Here is a 24,953-nt window from a genome sequence, read left to right on the forward strand (position 1 = left end):
TCCCTCGGCCAATTTAGACTCCCCTGGACTCTCAGCCAGGCGCGGTGCTAAAGCCTTTACACCACTGGAACTGTTTAACTGCTGTGACTAAATGACAAGCGCTGTTCAATTGGACTTGTTTTCAGCTAACGCGCTGCTTCTACCTTCAGTGTGGTGCGCTCCCTCCCGCAATTCTACTTTCTGACAAGCCTGTCATCAACATTAAGCTCTGTCGTTTTAGATGATCATACAAACGATAGCATATCACACACATACCTCTTCTCTCCTCCTGGGCATGTCCTCTTTAGATGCAAAACGGAGGGCCCCACTTTTCTAACAGGTTATGAGGCTGCAATACTATTAATGCTCTATTCTTAGGCCTGATGCTCTGAAAGCACTTCACCGCCCATTGGAAGAAGATAAAAATAACCTCTAATTGCTTTGGCCCGCCACATGCCCTCCTCCTCCAGCCTCCACTACTTCTGGCATTGCTTTGTACTGGAAGACTGGGGGACACACAGGAGACCATGTCTGCATCCCAAATGGCTCCTTATTCCCTATGTAGTGCACTACTTTTGATCAGGGCCCATAGGACTCTGGACAAAATTAGTGCACTACATAGGGAATAGGGTGCCAATTGAGATGCAACCAATACATTTGTACCAACAGCAGTCTATTAGGCCCCCTTGTTTCCTGCCATTTTCTCTTCTCAAAGGGTCACTGGTCATAGGACAACAGGAAAACAGCCCTGACACAGTCATACACATCCTACTAGTTGGAAAGGGAAGTGTTATTGGTTGGATGAATTTCTCCTTTGTGTTGAGTAGATGAGGTGCTACGTGAGGACACTACTTTAATTTCCAGGTACTGTAGACTGAAATGTCAATGGATATGTAGCCCGTGACCTTTGGCTTTGCCCCACTGATTGTCAATGAACAGCAGCATTCATCGACTTGGGATGTGTCCTAAATGGAACCCTATTCCCTTTATAGCGCACAATGGGCCCTGGTCAAAAGTAGTGCACTATATAGGAAATAGGGTCCCATTTGGGACACAGAGACGTCGACTTGCTCATTCACTTTCAATTGAGGGAACATGTTGAAGTGGTTATGACATCATCGTCTCAGTTTGTAGTTTCACTCACCCATGCAAGCTCAGCTAATTCAAATGAGCTCAAAACAAACTGAGACTGTTGCTGAAATATCACAGTAACTATCACAGCAAACACATATCAAAGAGTTATAAATAGAGAGAATATAAATGTCCTGGACGTAGAGAGGGAAATCCAATAAATGCCTGGGGTAGGGATTGGGGGGTGGGGGAAAGGTGGGTGGGTGGTGGCACTGGTGGGATGGATCAATAGCATTGACAGAAAAGTAACAGGCACTGGGATGTTGTGATCTGGAGCTACAGTATCAATACAATTCTTGACGTTCACAGCCACACAACTCATTATGAAACCATTTTCAGTGTCTTTAAAGAAAGCACACAAAGGTTGACACCGAAACGTCTGTGTGAATTTATTCAGCCTCTCAGGTGAAAAGAGAGACAGAGAAAGATGTAAAGCTACTTGAGAGAGAGAAACAGAAAACCACAAAAAGAGCTCTCTCGCTTCGAGTCAGGAGAGAGGCTCTCATTTCTCAACGGTTGACAGCACGGCTCTAGAAGAGTGCCATGTGGCCATACCCCCGCTCCCTTCTCTCCGCTCTGTAATTCCCCTATGCTTTTCCATTCTCAACATGTGTTGGTAATGGTGGTGGGTCAGTTGGAGGGGAGTCAGGGGGACTCTCCCTGGCTCTCCGGCCGGGCTGGCTGTTTAAACTCTCATTAAGCAGGTCTTTATTCAGAGCTACACAGAGAGGCTTTGAAGCTGACTTCATAGGCCCACTGCCAGGCCTGATCAATGGCTTTACGCACTCAGTGCAGCCCTGTCACTCCGCCTGGCTGACAGCACCCGACACACACACACACAACCACACACACACCCATGAACGCACACACACTATACACACTTGCGCACACACGTATGCATACACATGCACAGGCACACACAAACATTTTCCACTGCAGTTAACAGCATGGCCACAAGGATCAGACCGGGGTAATATATGTGTTTAGATTACGCAGGACAAACACACACACACACACACACGATGCCACGAACTGAATGTGAACATTTTCAGCATATCTGTAAGCAGGGCCCAGGCTCTGACAGATATAAGACCAAGCTAGTGAGACAACTTGGTGGATATACAGTGCATTTGGAAAGTATTCATACCCCTTGACTTTTTCCACATTTTGTTACGTTACAGCCTTATTCTAAAATGGATGAAATAAATAAAAATCCTCATCAATCTACACACAATACCCCATAATGTTTTAAGAAATGTTTGCAAGAAATACCTTATTTAGAGAAGTATTCAGACCCTTTGCTATGAGACTCGAAATTGAGCTCAGGTGGATCCTGTTTCCATTGATCATCCTTGAGATGTATCTACAACTTGATTGGAGTCCACCTGTGGTAAATTCAATTGATTGGACATGATTTGGAAAGGCACACACCTGTCTATATAAGGTCCCACAGTTGACAGTGCATGTCAGAGCAAAAACCATGAGGTCAAAGGAATTGTCCGTAGAGCTCCGAGACAGGATTGTGTCGAGGCACAGATCTGGGGAAGGGTACCAAAACATTTCTGCAGCATTGAAGGTCCGCAAGAACACAGTGGCCTCCATCATTCTTTAATGGAAGAAGTTTGGAACCACAAAGAGTCTTCCTAGAGCTGGCCGCCCGGCCAAACTGAGCAATCGGGGGAGAAGGGCCTTGGTCTGGGACGTGACCAAGAACCCGATGGTCACTCTGACAGAACTCCAGAGTTCCTCTGTGGACATGGGAGAACCTTCCAGAAGGACAACCATCTCTGTAGCACTCCACCAAGCACTCCACCAAGCAGGCCTTCATGGTAGAGTGGCCAGACGGAAGCTGCTCCTCAGTAAAAGGCCCATTTTTTGTTTGCTAAAAGGCACCTAAAGGACTTTCAGACCAGGAGAAACAACATTCTCTGGTCTCATGAAACCAACATGGAACTCTTTGGCTTGAATGCCAAGCGTCACGTCTGGAGGAAAACCTGGCACCATCCCTATGGTGAAGCATGGTGGTGGCAGCATCATGCTGTTGGGATGTTTTTCATTAGCAGGGACTGGGAGACGAGTCAGGATTGAGGGAAAGATGAACGGAGCAAAGTACAGAGAGATCCTTGATGAAAACCTGCTCCAGAGCACTCAGGACCTCAGACTGGGGCGAAGGTTCACCTTCCAACAGGACAACGACCCTAAGCACACAGCCAACACAACGCAGAAGTGGCTTCGGGACAAGTCTCTGAATGTCCTTGAGTGGCCCAGGCAGAGCCCGGACTTGAACCCGATCTAACATCTCTGTAGAGACCTGAAAATAGCTGTGCAGCAATGCTCCCCATCCAACCTGACAGAGCTTGAGAGGATCTGCAGAGAAGAATGGGAGAAACTCCCCAAATACAGGTGTGCCAAGCTTGTAGCGTCATATCCAAGAAGACTCGAGGCTGTAATCGCTGCCAAAGGTGCTTCAACAAAGTACTGAGTAAAGGGTCTGAAAACGTATGTAAATGTGATATTTCCGTTTTTTGTTTTTAATACATTTGCAAAAATGTCTCAAAACCTGTTTTTTCTTTGTCATTATGGGGTATTGTGTGTAGATTGATGAGGGGGGAAAATAAACATTTTAATCCATTTTGAATAAGGCTGTAACGTAACAAAATGTGGAAAAAGTCAAGGGGTCTGAATACATTCCAAATGCACTGTATTATTCATTCGCCGTGTTTACACATTGAACTGAAGGTAAAAGGCTTCAGAAAAATAAGTTACTGTATATCACCCATTAATGGAAGTGCCACTCATTTTGAGCTAAGCTCAAACATACACAAACGTCTGTCAATTGATAAACATTTGACCTTGACCTTTAAGTAAAACAATAAAAATAAAAAAAACATCCAAGGGGGTGGCCTCACGGCAACATGGGCCTAAAATTGCATCACAAATGGCACCCTATTCCTTATATAGTGCACTATGTATTGGACTATGTATTGCGCTATATACACAGAAAAAAATTAAGGTTCGTAAATGGTTCTTCCTCAGCTCTTAAGGTTCCTTGGAGAACCCTTACCAAATTAAAAACGGCTTGGCATCCGACGTGGAATCCACAGAATTCTAAAAGGTTCTTGAAATGAATGGAAGTCTGCAGATGTGTCCCTTTCATAGCACACAGCAAATTGGCCAATGTTTACTAGTGTTGATTTTTCAGTGTAACATGTCTAGTGTTGATTCAATAGTTAAATTAACACTGAAAATAGTTAAATTAAGGCTCAATGGTGTAAAAGAACCCCAGTGTTGGTGTTAATAACCAGAGATGAACCAAAACCACAACCATCATATCATATTTCCCTGAAGGCTCTGTTGCAGGTAGATTATTTTAATTGTTTATTTCAATATCTATGTTTTTGCATGTACATTCATTGATTCATTAATCTTATGCTACTCAAATAAAACAACATACATTTTTCTAAACTACACTTAAAGCTTAAATAAAAGATCCCAGACATTTTCCATTTGCACAAAAAGCATATTTCTCACAAATTCTGTGCACAAATTTGTTTACATCGATGTTAGTGAACAGAGTGCCTCATGGTGGCAGTGGGCTTATGGTATGGGCAGGCATAAGCTACGGACAACGAACACAATTGCATTTTATCGATAGCAATTGAATGCACAGAAATACCGTGACGAGATTCTGATGCCCATTGTTAGGCCCATTTTTTTTAAAGGTATCTGTGATACATATCTGTATTTCCAGTCATGTGAAATTCATAGATTAGGGCCTAATGAATTTATTTCAATTGATTGATTTTCTCATATGAACTGTAACTCAGTGAAATGCATGTTGCGTTTATATTTTTGTTTAGTATAATACAATCTGTTACTTGGAGTTATTGCACCGTTCCAGTTTAGATGCTTTAGGTAGTCTCATATCTTAGTCTTCCCAACCCTGGCAGTTATTCTGAATGCAGGTAGCTGGTGAATAAAAATTCCAAATGTTGGATATCCCCACTGGCTGGATTCCAATAATAATTACACATCACTTGACTTCAGCATAACATGACTTGCAGGACTGATGGGACCTGTAAACCATGACTTTCAGGCCACTGTATAAACTAGGCCCTCAAAATAAGGCCTTATAAAGTATGTATTGTATATAGGCTCTCACTTGGTGAAGGCCGCAGTACTGAAAATGAATGAATGCAACAACCATGTCTCTGTCACCAGCAAACACAGTCATTGGTGGTACTGATAACTCCAAAATGCACTCGAAAGGCACCCTGGGAAATATGCAAATAAGGCTCAACACCTTATTTGCATAAAATAAGGTGTTGAGTGTGTGTGGTTCTTCCATTTAAGGTTCTTCAGAGAACCTAAAATGGTTCCCCTATGGCATCGCTCTGAAAAACCTTATTTGGTTCCAACTGGAACCTTTATTTTTAAGTGTAGGGAATAGGGTGCCATTTGAGACACAACCCTAACGTGCATCAAAGAGAGACATGCGATCTGCAATGTACAGATAGCTAGCAGAATGTTTAACGCACTAAGGCAGGTAAGGAAACAGAGCAGCTGTTCTAGCAAACTGTCATAAATCATTCCTGCGGGCTTTTCTTCGGGGAGTCTCTCTAATAGCCCTCCTGGGAAAACTAAAAAGGTTTGGCGAGAGGGAGAGAGGGAGCCCCTCGAAAACCCTGGGCTCACTGTTTACATTAGCCCATTGTAGCCTCAAGGACGGGCTCACAGTCAGCTGCTTTCATGAGACTCCATTCCACACTAGTCCATACACTTAATGCGTGAGTCCTAAATGGCACCCTATTCCTTACAGAGTGCACTACATTTGACCAGAGCCCTATGGGCCCTAGTCTAAAGTAGTGCACTATATAAGGCACTGGTTCTCAACTCTAGTCCTCCAGTACCCCCAACAGCACACATTTTTATTGTAGCCCCGGACAAGCACACCTGATTCAAACTGTCAACTAATTATCAGGCCCTCAATGAGTTGAATCAGGTGTTTTATGTCTGGGGCTACAACAAAAAGATGTGCTGTTGGGGGTCCTCAAGGACTGGAGTTGGGAAGCACTGTTATAGGGAATAGCGTGCCTTTTGGGATGCATACTTTATTTACATACGCTACATTAGCCAAACACAGGCTGGGCAGAGGTGGAAGGGAGTAAAAAAAGACTGAAGCAACAGCTCTATTAAGGATGGATTAGTTAACAATGCAACTGTGTGTGTGTGTGTGTGTGTGTGTGTGTGTGTGTGTGTGTGTGTGTGTGTGTGTGTGTGTGTGTGTGTGTGTGTGTGTGTGTGTGTGTGTGTCCGTGCGTGCGTGTGTGTGGGGTGCTGTCCGTCTTCCCATGCAGAACCTCAGACAACAGGTCACATACCGTTCCATTAATTCCATTCCAGCCATTACAATGAACCCATCCTCCTATAGCTCCTCCCACCAGCCTCCTCTGTGATAGACAGAAGATGGGCCCTCACACATAGAATGAAATATAACACTAGATTGGACATTGGCATCCTAGCAATATGACTAAATAATCCACCACCTTGGTCAGGAAAACTTTCATTCTGATCAAATATGGTACAATATTGTATAAAACAATGAATTTGTTGATATTGGCCAATCTGCACAGTATATTTGTTAGCTAGTTAGCCAGCTAGTGAATTATAGGATCTCTATGCCCTCACGTCTCACAGACCAGAAACTCATATATGGTTCTCCGTCTTCCTATTGAAATGGCTGTTAGTAGTACACACCAGGACCAAAAGTATGTGGACACCTGCTCGTCGAACATCTCATTCCAAAATCATGGGCATTAATATGGAGTTGCTCCGCCTTTTGCTGCTATAACAGCCTCCACTCTTCTGGGAAGGCTTTCCACTAGATGTTGGAACATTGCTGTGGGGACTTGCTTCCATTCAGCCACAAAAGCATTAGTGAGGTCGGGCACTGATGTTGGGCGATTAGGCCTGGCTCGCAGTCGGCGTTCCAATTCATCCCAAAGGTGTTCGATGGGGTTGAGGTCAGGGCTCTGTACAGGCCAGTTAAGTTCTTCCACACCGATCTCAACAAACCATTTCTGTATGGACCTCACTTTGTGCACGGGGGCCTTGTCATGCTGAAACAGGAAAGGGCCTTCCCCAAACTGTTGACACAAAGTTGGAAGCACAGAATCATCTAGAATGTCACTGTATGTTGTAGCGTTAAGATTTCCCTTCACTGGAACTAAGGGGCATAGCCCGACATGAAAAACAGCCCCTCCTCCACCAAACTTTACAGTTGGCACTATGCATTGGGGTAGGCAGTGTTCTCCTGGCATCCACCAATCCCAGATTTGTCCGTCGGACTGCCAGATGGTGAAACGTGATTCATCACTCCAGAGAAGGCGTTCCCACTGCTCCAGAGTCCAATGCCGGCGAGCTTTACACCACTCCAGCCGATGCATGGTGATCTTAGGCTTGTGTGCGGCTGCTCGGCCATGGAAACTCATTTCATGAAGTTCCCAATGAACAGTTATTGTGCTGATGTTGCTTCCAGAGGCAGTTTGGAACTCAGTAGTGAGTGTTACAACCGAGGACAGACGATTTTTACGCGCTACGCGCTTCAGCACTCAACGGTCCCGTTCTGTGAGCTTGTGCGGCCTACCACTTACCTGCTGAGCCGTTGTTGCTCCTAGACGTTTCCACTTCACAATAACAGTACTTACAGTTGACCGGGGCAGCTCTAGAAGGACAAAAATTTGACGAACTGACTTGTTGGAAAGGTGGCATCCTATGACGGTGCCACGTTGAAAGTCACTGAGCTCTTCAGTAAGGCCATTCTACTGCCAATATTTGTCTATGGAGATTGCATGGCTGTGTGCTTGATTTTATACACCTGTCAGCAACGGATGTGGCTGAAATAGCCGAAAACACTAATTTGGAGGGGTGTCCACATACTTTTGTATATATAGTGTATGTAAACTGTATCTACAATTTCCATTAAACTTTCTGTGGGAGCACTTTCACATTTTTCCTCTGAGAATTACAATCACAAAAGGAACACTTGACTTGACACACAAAATCTAAGAATATTCATTCAAATAATATCTACATTTCATGATATACAGTACACCACAACATGGATGACCCTCTCCTTATGACAACAAAACAGAATGGACCATATTGAAATAAGCTCTAATGTGTATGCCGTGTGTCAACATACATGGAGACGGCATGTTTCTCCTGCTAGCCACATACATTAAGTCATGTTTACATTAGTATGATTAAGAATGTATGAAAATGTATGCACTCACTAACTGTAAGTCGCTCTGGATAAGAGCGTCTGCTAAATGACTAAAATGTAATATGTAAATGTAAGAAATGATTCCAGGGACCGTATGTCTCAGAGTCTCAGAGTTGGAGTGCTGATCTAGAATAAGGTCCCATCTGTCTATGTAATCTTGCAGGTTGACGTTTATTGTCATTAGTCTTGTCCTGAAGGCAGAACTAAGCAATTTCCCCTTAGATAGGCCAGCTGCAAAGTCAAAATGGGCTATATTGTAAAAATTCATGAAAACTAAAATGTGCTTTTTGGTCTTAATTTAAAGTTAGGGTTAGCAGTGTGGTTAAGGTTAGGGTTAAGGTTAGACTTTGTGGCTGTGCCAGCTAGTGACCATTCTGCAGAGTTGCCCCAGAACAAGATAAAAAAAACACTAAGCTGCTTTAACCTTATTCATTGTGATCTAAAAAGCAAAACTGATCATAAATCAGATACATCTCCACTGTTCTTACCTGGGCACGGTGGAGAGATACGTCACCAGCTGTCGCAGCTCCTCGTGTTTTATTCTGTCATGGTTGCTTCTGGCAGGGAAGGTCAGTATGGGGCCACCTCTCTTATCACGACCTCCTGTAGGAACACAGACAATAGAAATCTCCTTATTTTTGAGAGCCCTATTGCAGAAATAGATAGAGCTTTAAGCACACATATAAGGGTACTTTGACCAGGGCCCATAGGGTACTAAAGCTTCATGCTGCGATTCTCAGTATTCTCTCAAAGTGCCTGTATACATCAATTACAGTAAGACATGGTATACAACATAATGAGAGTAGAAAGGGTCTATCTTCATGTCTCTTATGTACTAGGTCTTTATCCCAAATGGCACCGTATTCCCTGTACTACTTTTGACCAGAGCCCATGGTCAAAAGTAGTGCACTATAATAGGGAATATGGTGTCATTTGGGACACATCCCATGTGTAGAGAGATGCATGAACAGATTGAGGGTGAAGTACATTTGTTTATCCCTGGTGCTCATGGGACTTTGTCAGTAGCACCAGGAAGGGAGACAGGGTGGCAAGGCAGCAACAGCGCCCCAGAGGGAGGGCATGGAGGGCCTTATCCAGATGGGATCTTGTTGGTGACAGATCTTTGTTGACACTTTTTGGGAGAACCAACCCCCTCGGATGGCAGGGATCCCCCGTACCTCCCCCTCCCCGCGACTCTCTGACAAATGTCCACCAGTCTTTCATCCTCAAGGTCCCGCCCTCTTCTCCTTCAGCCTGTGTGTGTTTGTGTGTCTGCACCACACACTAGGCCTCGTCACAGAGATAAGGCCAACATTACTCTACTGCTGCTGTTATGTATTTGCGGGAGTAAAAATTGAGTGTTACTTGCATAACCCCGGTTATATGAGAATATGAGTGAAATGTCTCACTTATGGAATTCACTCTAGCGGATCACTAACTTGAAGAACCAATCACACAACGTCTGTTGGAGACAGACAGGTCGAGTGACGAATGAGGTGAGCCCCTTCCCTCCTTATAAGGCGCCACTCACCCCTTCTCTGGTCATTCTCAAGCATGCTTCTCTTCCTTGGCCTCTTGCGAGCATGGAAATGCGGTGAGACTATTTCGAATACTCGTTTCGATGTCTCACTTATGGGATATGGCCAACCCCCGTATCGCAGACATGCTCTCCGAAGCCAGGGTAGTCCCAACATCATCACCCCTCAGAGGCTCCAACCCTGAGGACAGAATGCACCAATGAAGGTGCAGTGACATCCAGTCGGTAAAACCTCATTAATGTATGAGGGGTAGCCCAACATGCCACATTGCAAATCTCTTGCAAAGAGATGCCTTTGAACAGTGCCCAAGAGGTAGCCATACCTTTGGTGGAATAAGACCTCAGACCCTACGGGGGCTGTTAACCCTTGCTATTATAAGCCAATATAAAAGCCTATCCAATGGGATAGCCGTTGATGAAAGAGGGGCCCACCCTTGCAGGGGGGGCCCAAGACGAGTTGGTCACTCTTTCGCCATGCTCTCGTTCTATCTAAGTGAAAAGCGTGCACTGGACATAAACGGTGGAGACGCTCTTCTTCCGTAGAAGTGAAGGGCGGCAGGTGGAAAGCCATAAACTCTTTTAATTGCTGCTGACCTTAGGCATAAAGGTGGGGTTGGGTAACAATGTTACCTTGGATAACCCCAGAGCTAACTGTAGGCACGAATGGTGGACTGACGGTGTGTGCAGCTCACTCACTCGCAGGGCAATCAGTAAAGGAGAGATATTACATCTCCACGCTTTCCAGCAGCAGTGAAACGGCCTCAAGCACAATAGACAGGTCCAAAGACGGGGCTAGAGGCTTGGACACTGAGAATAAGTAAAGCACTCCCTTCATTAAACAACATAACAGAGGGTGTTTCCTTACTGTGTTATTGTCAAAGCCTACAGTTGCTTGCGAAAGTATTCACCCCCCTTGGCATTTTTCCTATTTTGTTGCCTTACAACCTAGAATTAAAATGGATTTTTGGGGGGGTTGTATTATTTGATTTACACAACATGCCTACCACTTTGAAGATGCAAAATATTTTTGGGGGTGAAACAAACAAGAAATAAGACAAAAAAACAGAAAACTTGAGCGTGCATAACTATTCACCCCCCCAAAGTCAATCCTTTGTAGAGCCACCTTTTGCAGCAATTACAGCTGCAAGTCTCTTGGGGTATGTCTCTATAAGCTTGGCATATCTAGCCACTGGGATTTTTGCCCATTCTTCAAGGCAAAACTGCTCCAGCTCCTTCAAGTTGGATGTGTTCCGCTGGTGTACAGCAATCTTTAAGTCAAACCACAGATTCTCAATTGGATTGAGGTCTGGGCTTTGACTAGGCCATTCCAAGACATGTAAATGTTTCCCCTTAAACCACTTGAGTGTTGCTTTAGCAGTATGCTTAGGGTCATTGTCCTGCTGGAAGGTGAACCTCCATCCCAGTCTCAAATCTCTGGAAGACTGAAACAGGTTTTCCTCAAGAATTTCCCTGTATTTAGCGCCATCCATCATTCCTTCAATTCCCAGTCCCTGTGGATGAAAAACATCCCCACAGCATGATGCTGCCATCCCCACGCTGGGATGGTGTTCTCATGGTGATGAGAGGTGTTGGGTTTGCGCCAGACATAGCGTTTTCCTTGATGGCCAAAAAGCTCAATTTTAGTCTCATCTGACCAGAGTACCTTCTTCCATATGTTTGGGGAGTCTCCCACATGCCTTTTTGGCAAACACCAAACGTGTTTGCTTATTTTTTTATTTAAGCAATGGCTTTTTTCTGGCCACTCTTCCGTAAAGCCCAGCTCTGTGGAGTGTGCGGCTTAAAGTGGTCCTATGAACAGATACTCCAATCTCCGCTGTGGAGCTTTGCAGCTCCTTCAGGGTTATCTTTGGTCTCTTTGTTGCCTCTCTGATTAATGCCCTCCTTGCTTGGTCCATGAGTTTTGGTGGGCGGCCCTCTCTTGGCAGGTTTGTTGTGGTGCCATATTCTTTCCATGTTTTAATAATAGATTTAATGGTGCTCCGTGGGACGTTCAAAGTGTCGTATATATTTTTTATAACCCAACCCTGATCTGTACTTCTCCACAACTTTGTCCCTGACCTGTTTGGAGAGCTCTTTGGTCTTCATGGTGCCACTTGCTTGGTGGTGCCCCTTGCTTAGTGGTGTTGCAGACTCTGGGGACTTTCAGAACAGGTGTATATATACTGAGATCATGTGACAGATCATGTGATACCTTTATTATTTTTTTATTTTATTTTTTTATAATATTTTTTATTATTTATTCTATTTTTTATTTTTATTTTATTTAGGGGGAATGGATCAGCTTAATATTGCAGATAGATTGTATCTTCTATCAATGTAATTGTCTGCATCACTTCCAATCCCCCATGTTTATTTTTATTTTTTATATATATATTCCCCTTTATTACTTTTCAACCCCACCATCCTTTCCCTACTTGGAGTAAATTAGTGAACAACAACGCCCAGGCCTCTACTTCCGGTCTATACTTACTATCTACACCTTATGGACAGAGTTAATTTTACAATAATTCTATATATATATATATATATATATATATATATATATATATATATATATATATATATATATATATATATTTATTTATTTTTTTGCTCCTCAACTTCTTCTACTCTCAACCTCTCCGATCATTTTCATGATGTCCATCCGGTTTGCTTCTAAATGCCATATCTTTCTAACTGTGCTCTTTCCCAAAAGCTCCCAACATACAACCTATATACTTATTATGGACACAGTATGCTTACATTATTAGCTATCTTTGTTATTATTTGTTGTTATTTGTTATTAGTCCCATCCTTCAACTCTATTCAATACCTCCCATCTATCTCTTAACACCATCCATATAGGATTTCTATTTGCCATATATATTTCAACCGTACTGTGATGTTTTACAAAAGTTCTGAACCTTTCTATTCTCATTGCTTCTACAGATTGTGAATTAAAAATAAACATTTTTGCTAAAAGTATTATTATATTATTGATTGATTGACTATGACTTTTCAGATCACCCAGTAATGCTATCTGCAAGGTTAGTTCCAGGTAAATATTGCAATCCTTTAGCCATTCCTGGACCTGTGTCCAAAAACAAGCTACAAATGGACAGAACCAAAACAAATGATCTAATGATTCTATCTCTTCACAGCAAAATCTGCAGAGCTGGGAAGATTGTATCCCCCATATAAATAACATTCTATTGGTAGCAAGAATTTTATATAATAATTTAAATTGAAAGATTCTAATTTTTGAATCCGGTGTCGTTTTGCGTGTCAGTTCATAAACACTATGCCATGGGATCGGTACGTCAAAGATCTCTTCCCAACTATTTTGCAATCTATATGGGACGGCTGTCAATCCTTTGGTCCTTAAGTGAAACTGATATACTTTTTTATTTATCACAGTTTTCCTTAACCAATTATGTTCTTTAATGCAAGGCCGACAGACAAGTTCCTTACTTTCTCCCCCTTCAACTTTCCTCTTCCACTTTTGCGGTAAGGCTGCAATTATTTGGTTGTAATTTTGGGTAGAGCAGACATTTCCATATGTTTTTGTTAGCTGCATGTGCGACATAACTCCACCAGTCCTACCAATGATATCATTTACGAAGATTATACCTTTTTTAAACATTCTGTCAAAAAATAAAGTTTTTTTGTCAATTAGTATATTTGAATTTAAACACAATATTTGTTGCATTATTTGTTCTGTCGTTTCTGGAGGATTAAATTGAAATTGCAACCAACTTTCTATGGCTTGTTTTAGAAATAGTGACATTTGGGAGATTATTTCCTTTTCAAATAACTGAAAGTGAGAGGTTGTAATCTGAATAAAGGGAAAAAGGCCTTTCTTGAACAGTGGGTGAGACAATCTTACTAATTTGCTTGAGAACCAGTTCGGATTTAAGTATAACTTTTGGATGACTGAAGATTTTAGTGATAGGTCTAATGCTTTAATATTTAATAATTTCTGTCCTCCGAATTCATATTCATTATATAAATATGCTCTTTGAATTTTGTCTGGCTTGTCGTTCCAAATAAAATTGAATATTTTTTTCTCATATAATTAAAAAAACTGTTTGCTAGGCGTAGGCAAGACCATAAGCAAATAGGTAAACTGGGATAATACTAAAGAGTTAATCAGGGTGATTTTTCCACAAATTGACAGGTATTTTCCTTTCCATGGTAGTAAGATCTTATCTATTTTTGCTAACTTTCTATTAATATTTATTGAAGTGAGATCATTTATTTCCTTTGGGATATGTATTCCGAGTATATCCACATCACCATCAGACCATTTTATTGGTAAACTACATGGTAATGTAAAAATTGTATTTTTTAGTGATCCAATACGTAATATAGTACATTTGTCATAATTTGGTTTTAATCCAGAGAGGTTAAAAAATGTATCTAGATCCTCTATGAGGCTGTGGAGGGATTCTAGTTGTGGATCTAAAAGAAAACATGAATCATCTGCGTACAATGACACCTTTGTTTTTAAGCCCTGTATTTCTAATCCTCTGATATTATTATTGGATCTGATTTTAATAGCTAACATCTCGATGGCCACAATAAATAGATATGCCGATAGTGGACAACCTTGTTTCACTCCTCTTGACAGTTTAAAACTTTCTGAGAAATAGCCATTATTTACTATTTTACACCTAGGGTTACTATACATGATTTTGACCCATTTTATAAGAGATTCTCCAAAATTGAAATGCTCCAGGCATTTATATATAAATCCCAGTCGAACTTTATCAAATGCCTTTTCGAAGTCTGCTATGAATAGCAGGCCTGGTTTCCCATATTTTCCATAGTGTTCTATTGTTTCCAATACTTGCCTTATATTATCTCCAATGTATCTTCCATGTAAAAAACCTGTCTGATTAGAATGAATAATATCCGACAATACCTTTTTAATTCTATGCGCTATACATTTTGCTAGGATTTTTGCATCACAACACTGAAGTGTAAGGGGCCTCCAATTTTGTAAATGGACTGGATCTTTATATTTTCCACTTGTATCCTGTTTCAGTAATAATGAGATCAGACCTTCTTCTTGAGTGTCAGATAATCTACCATTTACATAGGAGTGGTTAAAACATGCTAATAACGGTCCTCTTAGTATATCAAAAAAGGTTTGGTATACCTCGATTGGTATGCCATCCAACCCTGGAGTTTTCCCGGACTTAAAGTCTTTAATTGCATCCAGAAGTTCCTCCTCTGTAATTTCACCTTCACATGAGTCTTTCTGTGTGGCTGTTAATTTGACATTATCAATAGAAAAAAAATCTCTACAATTAGCTTCAGTTAGAGGAGATGGAGGCGACTGAAAAGAAAACATATGCTTAAAGTACTTTGTTTCTTCCTTCAAAATATCATTAGGTGAATTATGGGTGACTCCGTCAATTGTAACCAGTTTCATTAAGTTCTTTTTGGTAGCATTCCTATGTTGAAGATTAAAAAAGAATTTTGTGCATTTTTCCCCATATTCCATCCAGTTTGCTTTATTTTTATAATATATTACACTTGATCTTTCTTGAATAAGTTTTTCCATTTCTTTTTGTTTTTCCTCTAATTTATTCTGAGCCTCTATGTTACAGTTTTTATTGCCATCTATCTGTTCTGTTAGACTTTCTATTTCCTTTCTTAGTATAAACTCTTTTGACCTAAATTGCTTTTGTTTTCGAGATGAGTACTGAATTGCATGGCCTCTAAAGGCACATTTAAAGGTGTCCCATACAATAAGGGGATTCGCTGTACCTATGTTATGTTGGAAAAAGTCAGTTATAAATTCCTTTGTTCTAATTATAAATAAATTATCATCCAATAGGCTTTGATTAAATTTCCAATATCCTCGCCCACGTGGAAATTCAGTCAGAGTAATGTATATGCCTATTATATGATGGTCCGACCGCATTCTGTCCCCTATCAACACTTTTTTTACTTTTGGTGCCAACGAGAATGAGATAAGAAAGAAGTCAAGACGACTAGCTTGATTCAGTCTCCGCCATGTATATCTCACTAGATCAGCATATTTAAGCCTCCATATATCTACTAGTTCTAATGTATCCATGACATTCACAATTTCCTTAAGAGCATGTGGGTGATTGTTTGTGGTGTGATTTCCTTTTCGGTCCATTGAGCTATTTAAAACAGTATTATAATCCCCCACCATAATAATATTGTCTTGAGTTGCTTGCAGGCTTGATAATTTATTATATATATTGTCAAAGAATTGTGGATCATCATTATTTGGTCCGTAAAGGTTAATGAGCCATATCTGTTTATGGTCCAATACCATATTTAAAATAATCCATCTACCTTGCGTATCTATTTGGACAATTTGCACATTCGGATCGAAATTACTATTAATTAATATCATCACCCCTTTTGAATTTCTTTGCCCATGGGAGAAGTATATTTCCCCCCCCCATTCTTTTTTCCACGCTACTTCATCTCGATCATGTGATACTTAAATAAAGTCCACCTGTGTGCAATCTAACTAAATATGTGATTTCTGAAGGTAATTGGTCTTCATAGCAAAGGGGGTGAATACATAGAGTGGGGAAAAAAAGTATTTAGTCAGCCACCAATTGTGCAAGTTCTCCCACTTAAAAAGATGAGAGAGGCCTGTAATTTTCATCATAGGTACACGTCAACTATGACAGACAAAATGAGAGAGAAAAAATCCATAAAATCACATTGTAGGATTTTTAATGAATTTATTTGCTAATTATGGTGGAAAATAAGTATGCCCGGGCGGTGTGCTTTCACAAAGAACAATGGACAGTGCGTGTCTTTGTGCGATGCGAATGGATCTACGGTGGCTAGACCATATCTCTCCCAGATCTGGTTCACCACCTGGGGATGGAGTCTCCAATCCCCATAAAGGGGATTCTCTCTGGACAACAAGTCCGCTCCTACATTCAGTACACCCGGGACATGAGTCGCACGTAATGAGCGGAGGTGTGCTCTGCTCCGTCTGATAGTATAGCTCTATAAGAGAGAGAATCCAGCTTGACGCCTAGGTAATCTATTCTCTGTGCGGGTACCAAACAGCTATTTTTCTGGTTGAGAAGGGAAGGCGTGTCTCGTACTGCTTGCTCTTGTGTTGGGGAGAAAAGCAGGTAATCGTCTATATAGAGATACTCTTGGTAGATACTCTTGGTGCTAGAGCCGCCTCCACACACTTGCCGAACATTCGGGGTGCTAGTACTAGCCCGAAAGGGACAGCGAGGTATTCGTAGACTGTGCCTCATTTTGATGTCTCAGTTATGGGATATGGCCAACTCTCGTATCGCAAACATGCTCTCTGAAGCCAGGGTAGTCCCAACAGCATCACACCTCAGAGGCTCCAACACTGAGGACAGTATGAAACCAACAAAGGTGCAGTGACATCCAGTCGGTATAACCTCATAAATGTATGAGGGGTGGCCCAACATGCCGCATTGCAAATCTCTTGCAAAGAGATGCCTTTGAACAGTGCCCAAGAGGTAGCCATCCCTCAGGGCAAGAGGTAGCCATCCCTCTGGTGGAATGAGCCCTCAGGCCCTCCAGGGTCTGTAAACCCTTGCTATTATAAACCAATATAATAGCCTATCCAATGTGATAGTCACTGACTTGCTGAATGTTCGGGGAGCTAGTGCTAGCCCGAAGAGGACAGCAAGGTATTCGTAGGCTGTGCCTTGAAAGGCAAACCTGAGAAACCTCCTGTGCACTGGAAGAATACTTATGTAAAAATAAGCGTAGACTGAAGTGAACCAGTTGCCTCGACGAATAGAGCGAGACAGCATGTTGAGCATAAGCATGAATCTCAAATGAAAACGGATGGCTTCATAGCAAACTGCAGTCTGTACCCTTTTGTGACTGTGGACAAGACCCAGGGCTGGACTGCGCATGCGCACCAGTTCCCTCCTCTTGCAGCGAGTTGCCCACAACTCATTGGTGCTGGAGCGCCCTCTGGAGGCATTATGGCGAGTTGCCCCTTTCTTGTATTTTTGCTCTGTGCCCTTGTGCTCTGTGCTCCACCCGAGAGGATGCAGGCCAGGACACGTAGTGAACTATTGCCTTAAGGCGTCCCCCCACCACAGCAAGGCTCATGGAGCGCGCACAGCCTTGAATGGCACCTCTGGAGGCCCGTAGGTTGAGATCTGCATGACGGCTTGTGATGCTGCACTGGGTTAAGGTGGTAGGCCAGTGACGGCTCAACTACTGGGAGCTTGACCAACTCCTCCATGTCCTTAATGTCCATGTTCGTAAAGTGCCTGGTCTTTACTGGACAAGGGCTTGTCCCAGTTGAGCTTGGCTTCCGCCACGCAAGCTGGGACCGCTGGGAGAAGTTGCTTTCCCGGGACGGTGTGAGAAGGGAGTCTCCTCCCATCAAACCAATCCCTTTTGGCGCCGCCACCCCCCACGGGTGCAGGGCACTCGATATTGAGTCTGGCCACTGCCCGTCTGCAGACATAGATAAGCCAGAATCTGTCATCGGGTATCAAAGCTCCATTGAGGGCAGAAGAGGGCCTTGAGCCTGGGGCTTGGGCTTCCTCTGGGAAGAGGCCAGTCATGTCCTCGCCATCGAAATCATTGATGATGAGGTCCCCTTCTCCTTCCTCCGCTGTAAAGTCATCGAAGAGTGCATGCTTTCTTTGTCTCTCAAACGAACAAAGCGCGTCTCTCGACCGTCGAGCTGTGAAGCTAGGGCGCTCAGTCTAGTCAACACGGCACGGGTGAACATGAGTTGAGCTAAGAAGAGAGGAGAGCTAGCAATTCTGCCTTTTCAGGTAGAAAAGCTAGTGTGGCATAGCTGGCCTTGCGGTGAGTTACCCCAGGTTAGCTATGCCTTGCGGCGAGAGCTAGCCCTTTGTAGCTAGCTAGCCAAGTTAGCTAAAGCCTTGCGGCTTGGGGTAACCAAGTCTCAATAGCTAGCAATGTGATGCTAGCTACCACCGGAGACTGAGAAGCAAAACTTTCCTTTCGGTCAGTACTCAACACTATCAACAGGAGCTGAGGTCCTACGTTCGGCAGCATCAACCTCACGGTTTACCTGAGGCCAGTTCAGTAGGAACGGTTTAGTGGTGCTGAGGAAAGCTTCAGGAGCTTTAGTGCTCGCTTCCACAAGGAAGAGAGGTGAAAATGACCAGAGGAGGGGAGGGGCTCACCTCCATCGCCACTTAACCTGTCTGTCTCCAACAGACGTTGTGTGATTGGTTCTTCAAGTTAGTGATTTGCTAGAGTGAATCCCATAAGTGAGACATTGAAACTAGTATTAGAAATAGAACCTCAGTGAGATTCATGCCAGAGTAGTTCCATCTCCTAAGGGAGAGAGGGGGGAGAGAGAGGGAGAGAGAGGGAGAAAGAGGGGGAGAGAGAGAAAGAAAGAGAAAGAGAGGGGGAACAAGAGAGACCGAGGGAATGAGAGAGAGAGAGGTGGGGAGCGAGAGAAAGAGAGGGAGAGAGAAAGAGGGGAGTCGAGATATCTATTCTCTACAGCTCAAAGACTGCCTTGAGTTAACAACAGCCTTAAATATATTAGACTAAATGAGATTCTCTCTATTTTACATGCCGTTTAACTTGTTTTTACAACAGAGTTGTTCCCCGCCAGCTTTCTTTGCCAGCATTTGACCTGTATACCCTGTTCAAAAACGATGAAACAAAAGGCAAAGAAATATGTTTTTAGTCACACTGGCTGGCTGCATTGAACTAAGAGGGATTCTGGCCAGCAGCATTGTATTAATGAGCATTAAGGTCATGGATATTTTAATATCCACTGTCCAGACCTGGGTTTAAACACTATTTTAAATCATTTCAAATGTTGCTGTGCTTGATTGAACTTGCCTGCCACAATAGAGCCAATAGAATCCTTATAAAACTGCAAACCCATCCATCTGGCAATGCAGGCAGGCTAAAGCAAACGCTAAAAGTATTTGAAAGATTTTGAATAGTATTTGAACCCAGGTCTGCCACTGTAATGTTGAACTCTGTAACGAGAATGTCCTGTACAGTAGAAATGACCAGGATGACATCATCCTCTAAGCTACAATAAGGTCTAGGGGAGGGGAATGTGATAACGTGTCCTTGTACTGACATCCAGTGTGTCCTAAATGGCACCCTATTCCCTATATAGTGCACTACTTTTGACCAGAGACAATAGGGGTCCCCAGCCTTACATCAACAGTACTGGAAACGAAACCCAACATTCCATGTAGAGGTTGTGATTCAATGTAAGGCATTCTATGACAACAGGATATCATGTTCGCCATAACCTAACTGAATGAGCCAAAGTCTGTGTCTCGAATGGCAGCCGGATCACTACAGGCCTATGGGCCCTGATCAAAAGTAGTGAACTATATAGGGAATAGGGTGCCATTTGGGATGTATACAGAGTGTGGAGGAGACTGTTAGCGAGAAGTGAAGCAATCTAAAGACCATCAAAGCTTTGTGTAAAATGCTTCATGTCCCAAGGGCAAACTCTGCACTAAGGCTCTTTACCTTAAGTGACCACAGGGGCGGCAGGTAGCCTAGTGGTTAAGTGCGTTGGGCCGGTAACCAAAAGGTTGCTGGTTCAAATCCCAGAGTTAGCCAGGTGGTAAAAATCTGCCGTTCCACCCTTGAGCAAGGCAGTTAACCCCCAACAACACCCCGCACCTCTCTGATTCAGAAGGATTGGGTTAAATGCGGAAAAACAACAACATTTGAATGGATTCAGTTGTGCAATTGGGACGTATACAGAGTGTGCACCTGACTAGGTATCCCTTCCATAGAATGAGTGATGTCTTTGAACAGCTACTATGATCTGTAAGGAATTAGCAAAGTTATGACGCGTCTGAACTAATGACCAATCACATACTCTGTGCTGTTGCTCCATACTAATTCATTGCATCAAATAGACAAAAGGATTCCCTAGTAAATAAACAGAAGCAAAACGGGGAGAGACCTACCTGAACTTGTTCAATAAGAAACTCTCTTTCTGCTGCATTTTTCTATGTGTGCACTAATGAATACACCCCTGGATGAAGATGATAGTGTTACAGGATGTTCCCGCACATGAAAGTTGTTGTTGTGCCAATGGTTAAATGTCAACATGCTTGTCATGTGCTACTATTCATGCTTTTCCTCAGCATTGGTCTGCCATGAACACTGCCGGCCAGAGAATAAAACATCTTCATGATTTCCCATAGTCATTAGTCAAACTGAAGCATCACAGGTTGCAATCCAGAAAGCACCCTATTCCCTATGTAGTGCACTACTTTGGAACAGGACCGATAGGGCTAGGGAATAAGGGACGCGGACACACACTCACCTGACACAAAGGCCACTTTCTCTTTCAGCACAGGCAGGACATCAGACGCCTTAATCCCATCGTTCCTGAAGGACCCTTGAGAGGAGAAGGAGAGACAGATCAGGACAAGATTCAGCTAATCAGGACAAAATGAAGATAATCAGCTTTCATCTCTGTAATCTCATTAAGAGATGTACATTCCTGATATAAAAGGAACACATAACTACAGTCTGATGATGACAACACAAAAACAAGCTCGCTCTTCTTCTCAATGTTTTTCCCAGACCCTGAGAACTTTTTCTTCACAACGTTTTCACAAAGTTTTCTAAGCCTATGACGTAATTGGAACAGGAATAAATTACGGTAAAAAAGAGAATGAATAGAATGCATTACAGATACTGTTACAGTACTCTATACTATATATGTAGGCCCGGCTTCTTCTTTATCATTATCTTTAGTCACATACCTGTAATATCGTCGTTAAAGTCCGGCATGGTATATGAGCATCGAAAATAGGTTCATTTGCATTCAAGAGAATGTTTCCGAATCACAGAGCACCATTCAGGGCTATAACAAAGCTATTACCGTAGGTTTCTACTGCTCTTTCCCTCTCATTGAATTTGGACTGCATACAGACTTGGTATTCACACCAGTGCCTGGCCACTTTCCTCTTTTGATCGCACAAAAACACAGGGGGAGAGGCAAGGACATTGATCATAACGCAACAGCAGCACAATGAAGAGCATTCTCCACACTACACCACAGCGTGATATGGAAAACACAGCACTGAACCACCCCAGTGTGTTCGAGTTGATGTCTACAAACATCAGCCGTTTCTCATCTTATTCAAGTGCTTAATGCTAGTCTTTTGGGCGTCAACATTCTAACAGTCTAATAAATACATTTCATATATGCTACCGCAAAAATGATCATTTGGTTGTGTTTATGAATGTCTTCGGTAACAGAATATGAAAGACACTTTGTTTCAAAGAACACAATAGTATTTTCATTAGTTTATGTAACTGTAGGCTATGTGTACAAATTAAAAACCGGTCTTGAATAATGCACTGAGAAAGTTACAGACAAACAAATATCGTACCCCCCCCAAAATGCTAACCTCCCCTGTTATTGTAATGAGAGGTTAGCATGTCTTGGGGGTATGATATTTGTGCGTCTTTAACTTTCTCATTCATCATTATTCACGATTCATTCAGGACTATCTGTAATCATGGTAGCATCCACATTAATGTAGAAGTGTTTAGAAACTTATTATAAAATGACACAATACATTATTTACCATTCATTTCTATTGGGCACAAAATAATCTGAAACACAACCAAAACAAATAGCAAATGCATCAAATATCATTTTGTGCTAGGAATACGGGACCAAATATTAAACTTTTGACTATTTTAATACACATAGTGAATTTGTCCAAATACTTTTGGTCACCTAAAATGGGGGGACTATGTACAAAAAGTGCTGTAATTTCTAAACTGGGGGGACTATGTACAAAAAGTGCTGTAATTTCTAAACTGTTCACCCGATATGGATGACAATACCCTCAAATGAAAGCTGACAGTCTGAACTTAAACTTCATAGTCATGCTATCATTTCAAATGCAATGTGCTGGATTACAGTGCCAAAACAACAAAACATGTGGCACTGTCCCAATTATGTGTCACTCTCCCAATAATTACGGAGGGCACTCAATGTTCATATACACTACATGACCAAAAGTATATAGACAGCTGCTTGTTGAACATCTCATTGCAAAATCATGGGCATTAATATGAACTTGGTCCCCCCTTTGCTGCTGTAACAGCCTCCACTCTTCTGGGAAGGCTTTCCACTAGATGTTGGAACATTACTGCGGAGACTTGCTTACATTCAGCCACAAGAGCATTAGTGAAGTCGGGCACTGATGTTGGGCAATTAGGCCTGGCTTGCAGTCGGCGTTCCAAAGGTGTTCGATGGAGTTGAGGTCAGGGCTCTGCGCAGGCCAGTCAAGTTCTTCCACACCGATCTCGACAAACCATTTCTGTATGGACTTGTCACGTTCGTTTATGGACGGGTCAGACCAAGGCGCAGCGTGATATGCATACATGTTTATTGACAACGAATAAACAACCTACAAAACAACAACCGAAACGAAACGTGAAGTCCAAGGTAGAACACACAACATACCTTTCACGGAACAAGATCCCACAACTAGACAGTGCCAATAGGCTGCCTAAGTATGGTCCCCAATCAGAGACAACGAGCGACAGCTGCCTCTGATTGGGAACCACACCGGCCAACATAGAAATACACATACTAGATACAACAACATAGAACATTCACACCCTGACTCAACATATAAGCGTCCCCTGAGTTAGGGCGTGACAGTACCCCCCCCCCCCCCCCCCCAAAGGTGCGGACTCCGACCGCACAACATAAACATAACAGGGTAGAGATCCGGCTCCGGGCGTGACGACCTCTTACTCTCCGCCTCCCTGTTGCGCCCCTGGTCTGGTCTGGACCTCGGCGCGCTGCTTCCCCTCTCCTTCCTCCCATGATACGCCAGGCCCTGTCTGGACCCTGGTGTGGGAGACCCCGAACCTGGAGAGGGGCTGACGTCATGGTCTGGACTGGAGCCGCTGACCAGAGCAGGACCGGGCACCGGTGGAGTGGACTGCTCAGGCTCCGGACTGGAGCCGCTGACCGGAGCTGGACTTTGCACCGGTGGAGCGGACTGCTCTGGCTCCGGAGTAGAGCTGCTGATCGGAGCTGGACTGGACCCCGGTGGAGCGGACTGCTCTGGCTCCGGAGTGGAGCCACTGACCGGAGCTGGACTTGACCCCGGTGGAGCGGACTGCTCTGACTCCGGAGTGGAGCAGCTGACCGGAGCTGGATCAGGCACCGGTGGAGCGGACTGCTCTGGCTCCGGAGTGGAGCAGCTGACCAGAGCTGGATCAGGCACCAGTGGACCGGATTGCTCTGGCTCCGGAGTGGAGCCGCTGACCGGAGCTGGATCAGGCACCGGTGGAGCGGACTGCTCAGGCTCCGGAGTGGAGCTGCTGACCGGAGCTGGATCAGGCACCGGTGGAGCGGACTGCTCTGACTCAGGAGTGGAGCCGCTGACCGGGGCTGGCTCGGCCATGGAAACCCATTTCATGAAGCTCCCGACTAACAGTTTTTGTGCTGACGTTGCTTCCAGAGACAGTTTTGAACTCGGTAGTGAGTGTTGCAACCGAGGACAGATGATTTTTACGTGCTACGCGCTTCAGCACTCGGTAGTCCCGTTCTGTGAGCTTGTGTGGCCTACCACTTCGCGGCTGAACCTTTGTTGCTCCTAGACGTTTCCACTTCACAATAACAGCACTTACAGTTGACCGTGGCAGCTCTAGCAGGGCAGTAATTTGACCAACTGACTGAATTTGACCAACTGACTTTGTCTATGGAGATTGCATGGCGGTGTGTTCCGTTTTGCATGTCTCTTGATGTAATGACATGTCAACTGTTTTGGAGTTTTGACAACCCTTCCCCCACTTGTGAAATTAGTTTAGATATAGTTTCAATGGGCCATCATCAGCTGCGCAGGCTGACTGCCAGTGAATGAGTGGTGGTGAATGAGTGGCAGGGGGGGGAAATGACCTCTTAAAACTGCTTATAACCCAAATTCTGTTCGTGATATTAAGATTCTAACAATGGCAGTGTGTTACATAGACTTATTTAGGAAAAGTCAA

At 43.3% G+C, this 24,953-nt stretch overlaps 1 protein-coding gene across 4 annotated transcripts in view; it reads right to left on the reverse strand.

Annotated features, from left to right (window-relative positions):
- LOC311143301 (kalirin-like) overlaps positions 1–24,953 on the reverse strand; it is a gene marked incomplete at its 5' end in the record, with an annotated part of 253,356 nt that overhangs the window by 151,360 nt on the left and 77,043 nt on the right. For all 4 annotated transcript variants that reach the window (XM_084179130.1, XM_084179131.1, XM_084179129.1 and 1 more), the window contains 2 exons: positions 8,884–8,998; positions 21,247–21,321. In XM_084179130.1, coding sequence (XP_084035256.1) covers positions 8,884–8,998; positions 21,247–21,321 — 190 coding nt within the window. The remainder of the gene's footprint in view (positions 1–8,883; positions 8,999–21,246; positions 21,322–24,953) is intronic.

This window comes from Coregonus lavaretus, assembly GCF_964263955.1.
Source record: "Coregonus lavaretus genome assembly, chromosome: 16".
Lineage (NCBI taxonomy): Eukaryota > Metazoa > Chordata > Actinopteri > Salmoniformes > Salmonidae > Coregonus > Coregonus lavaretus.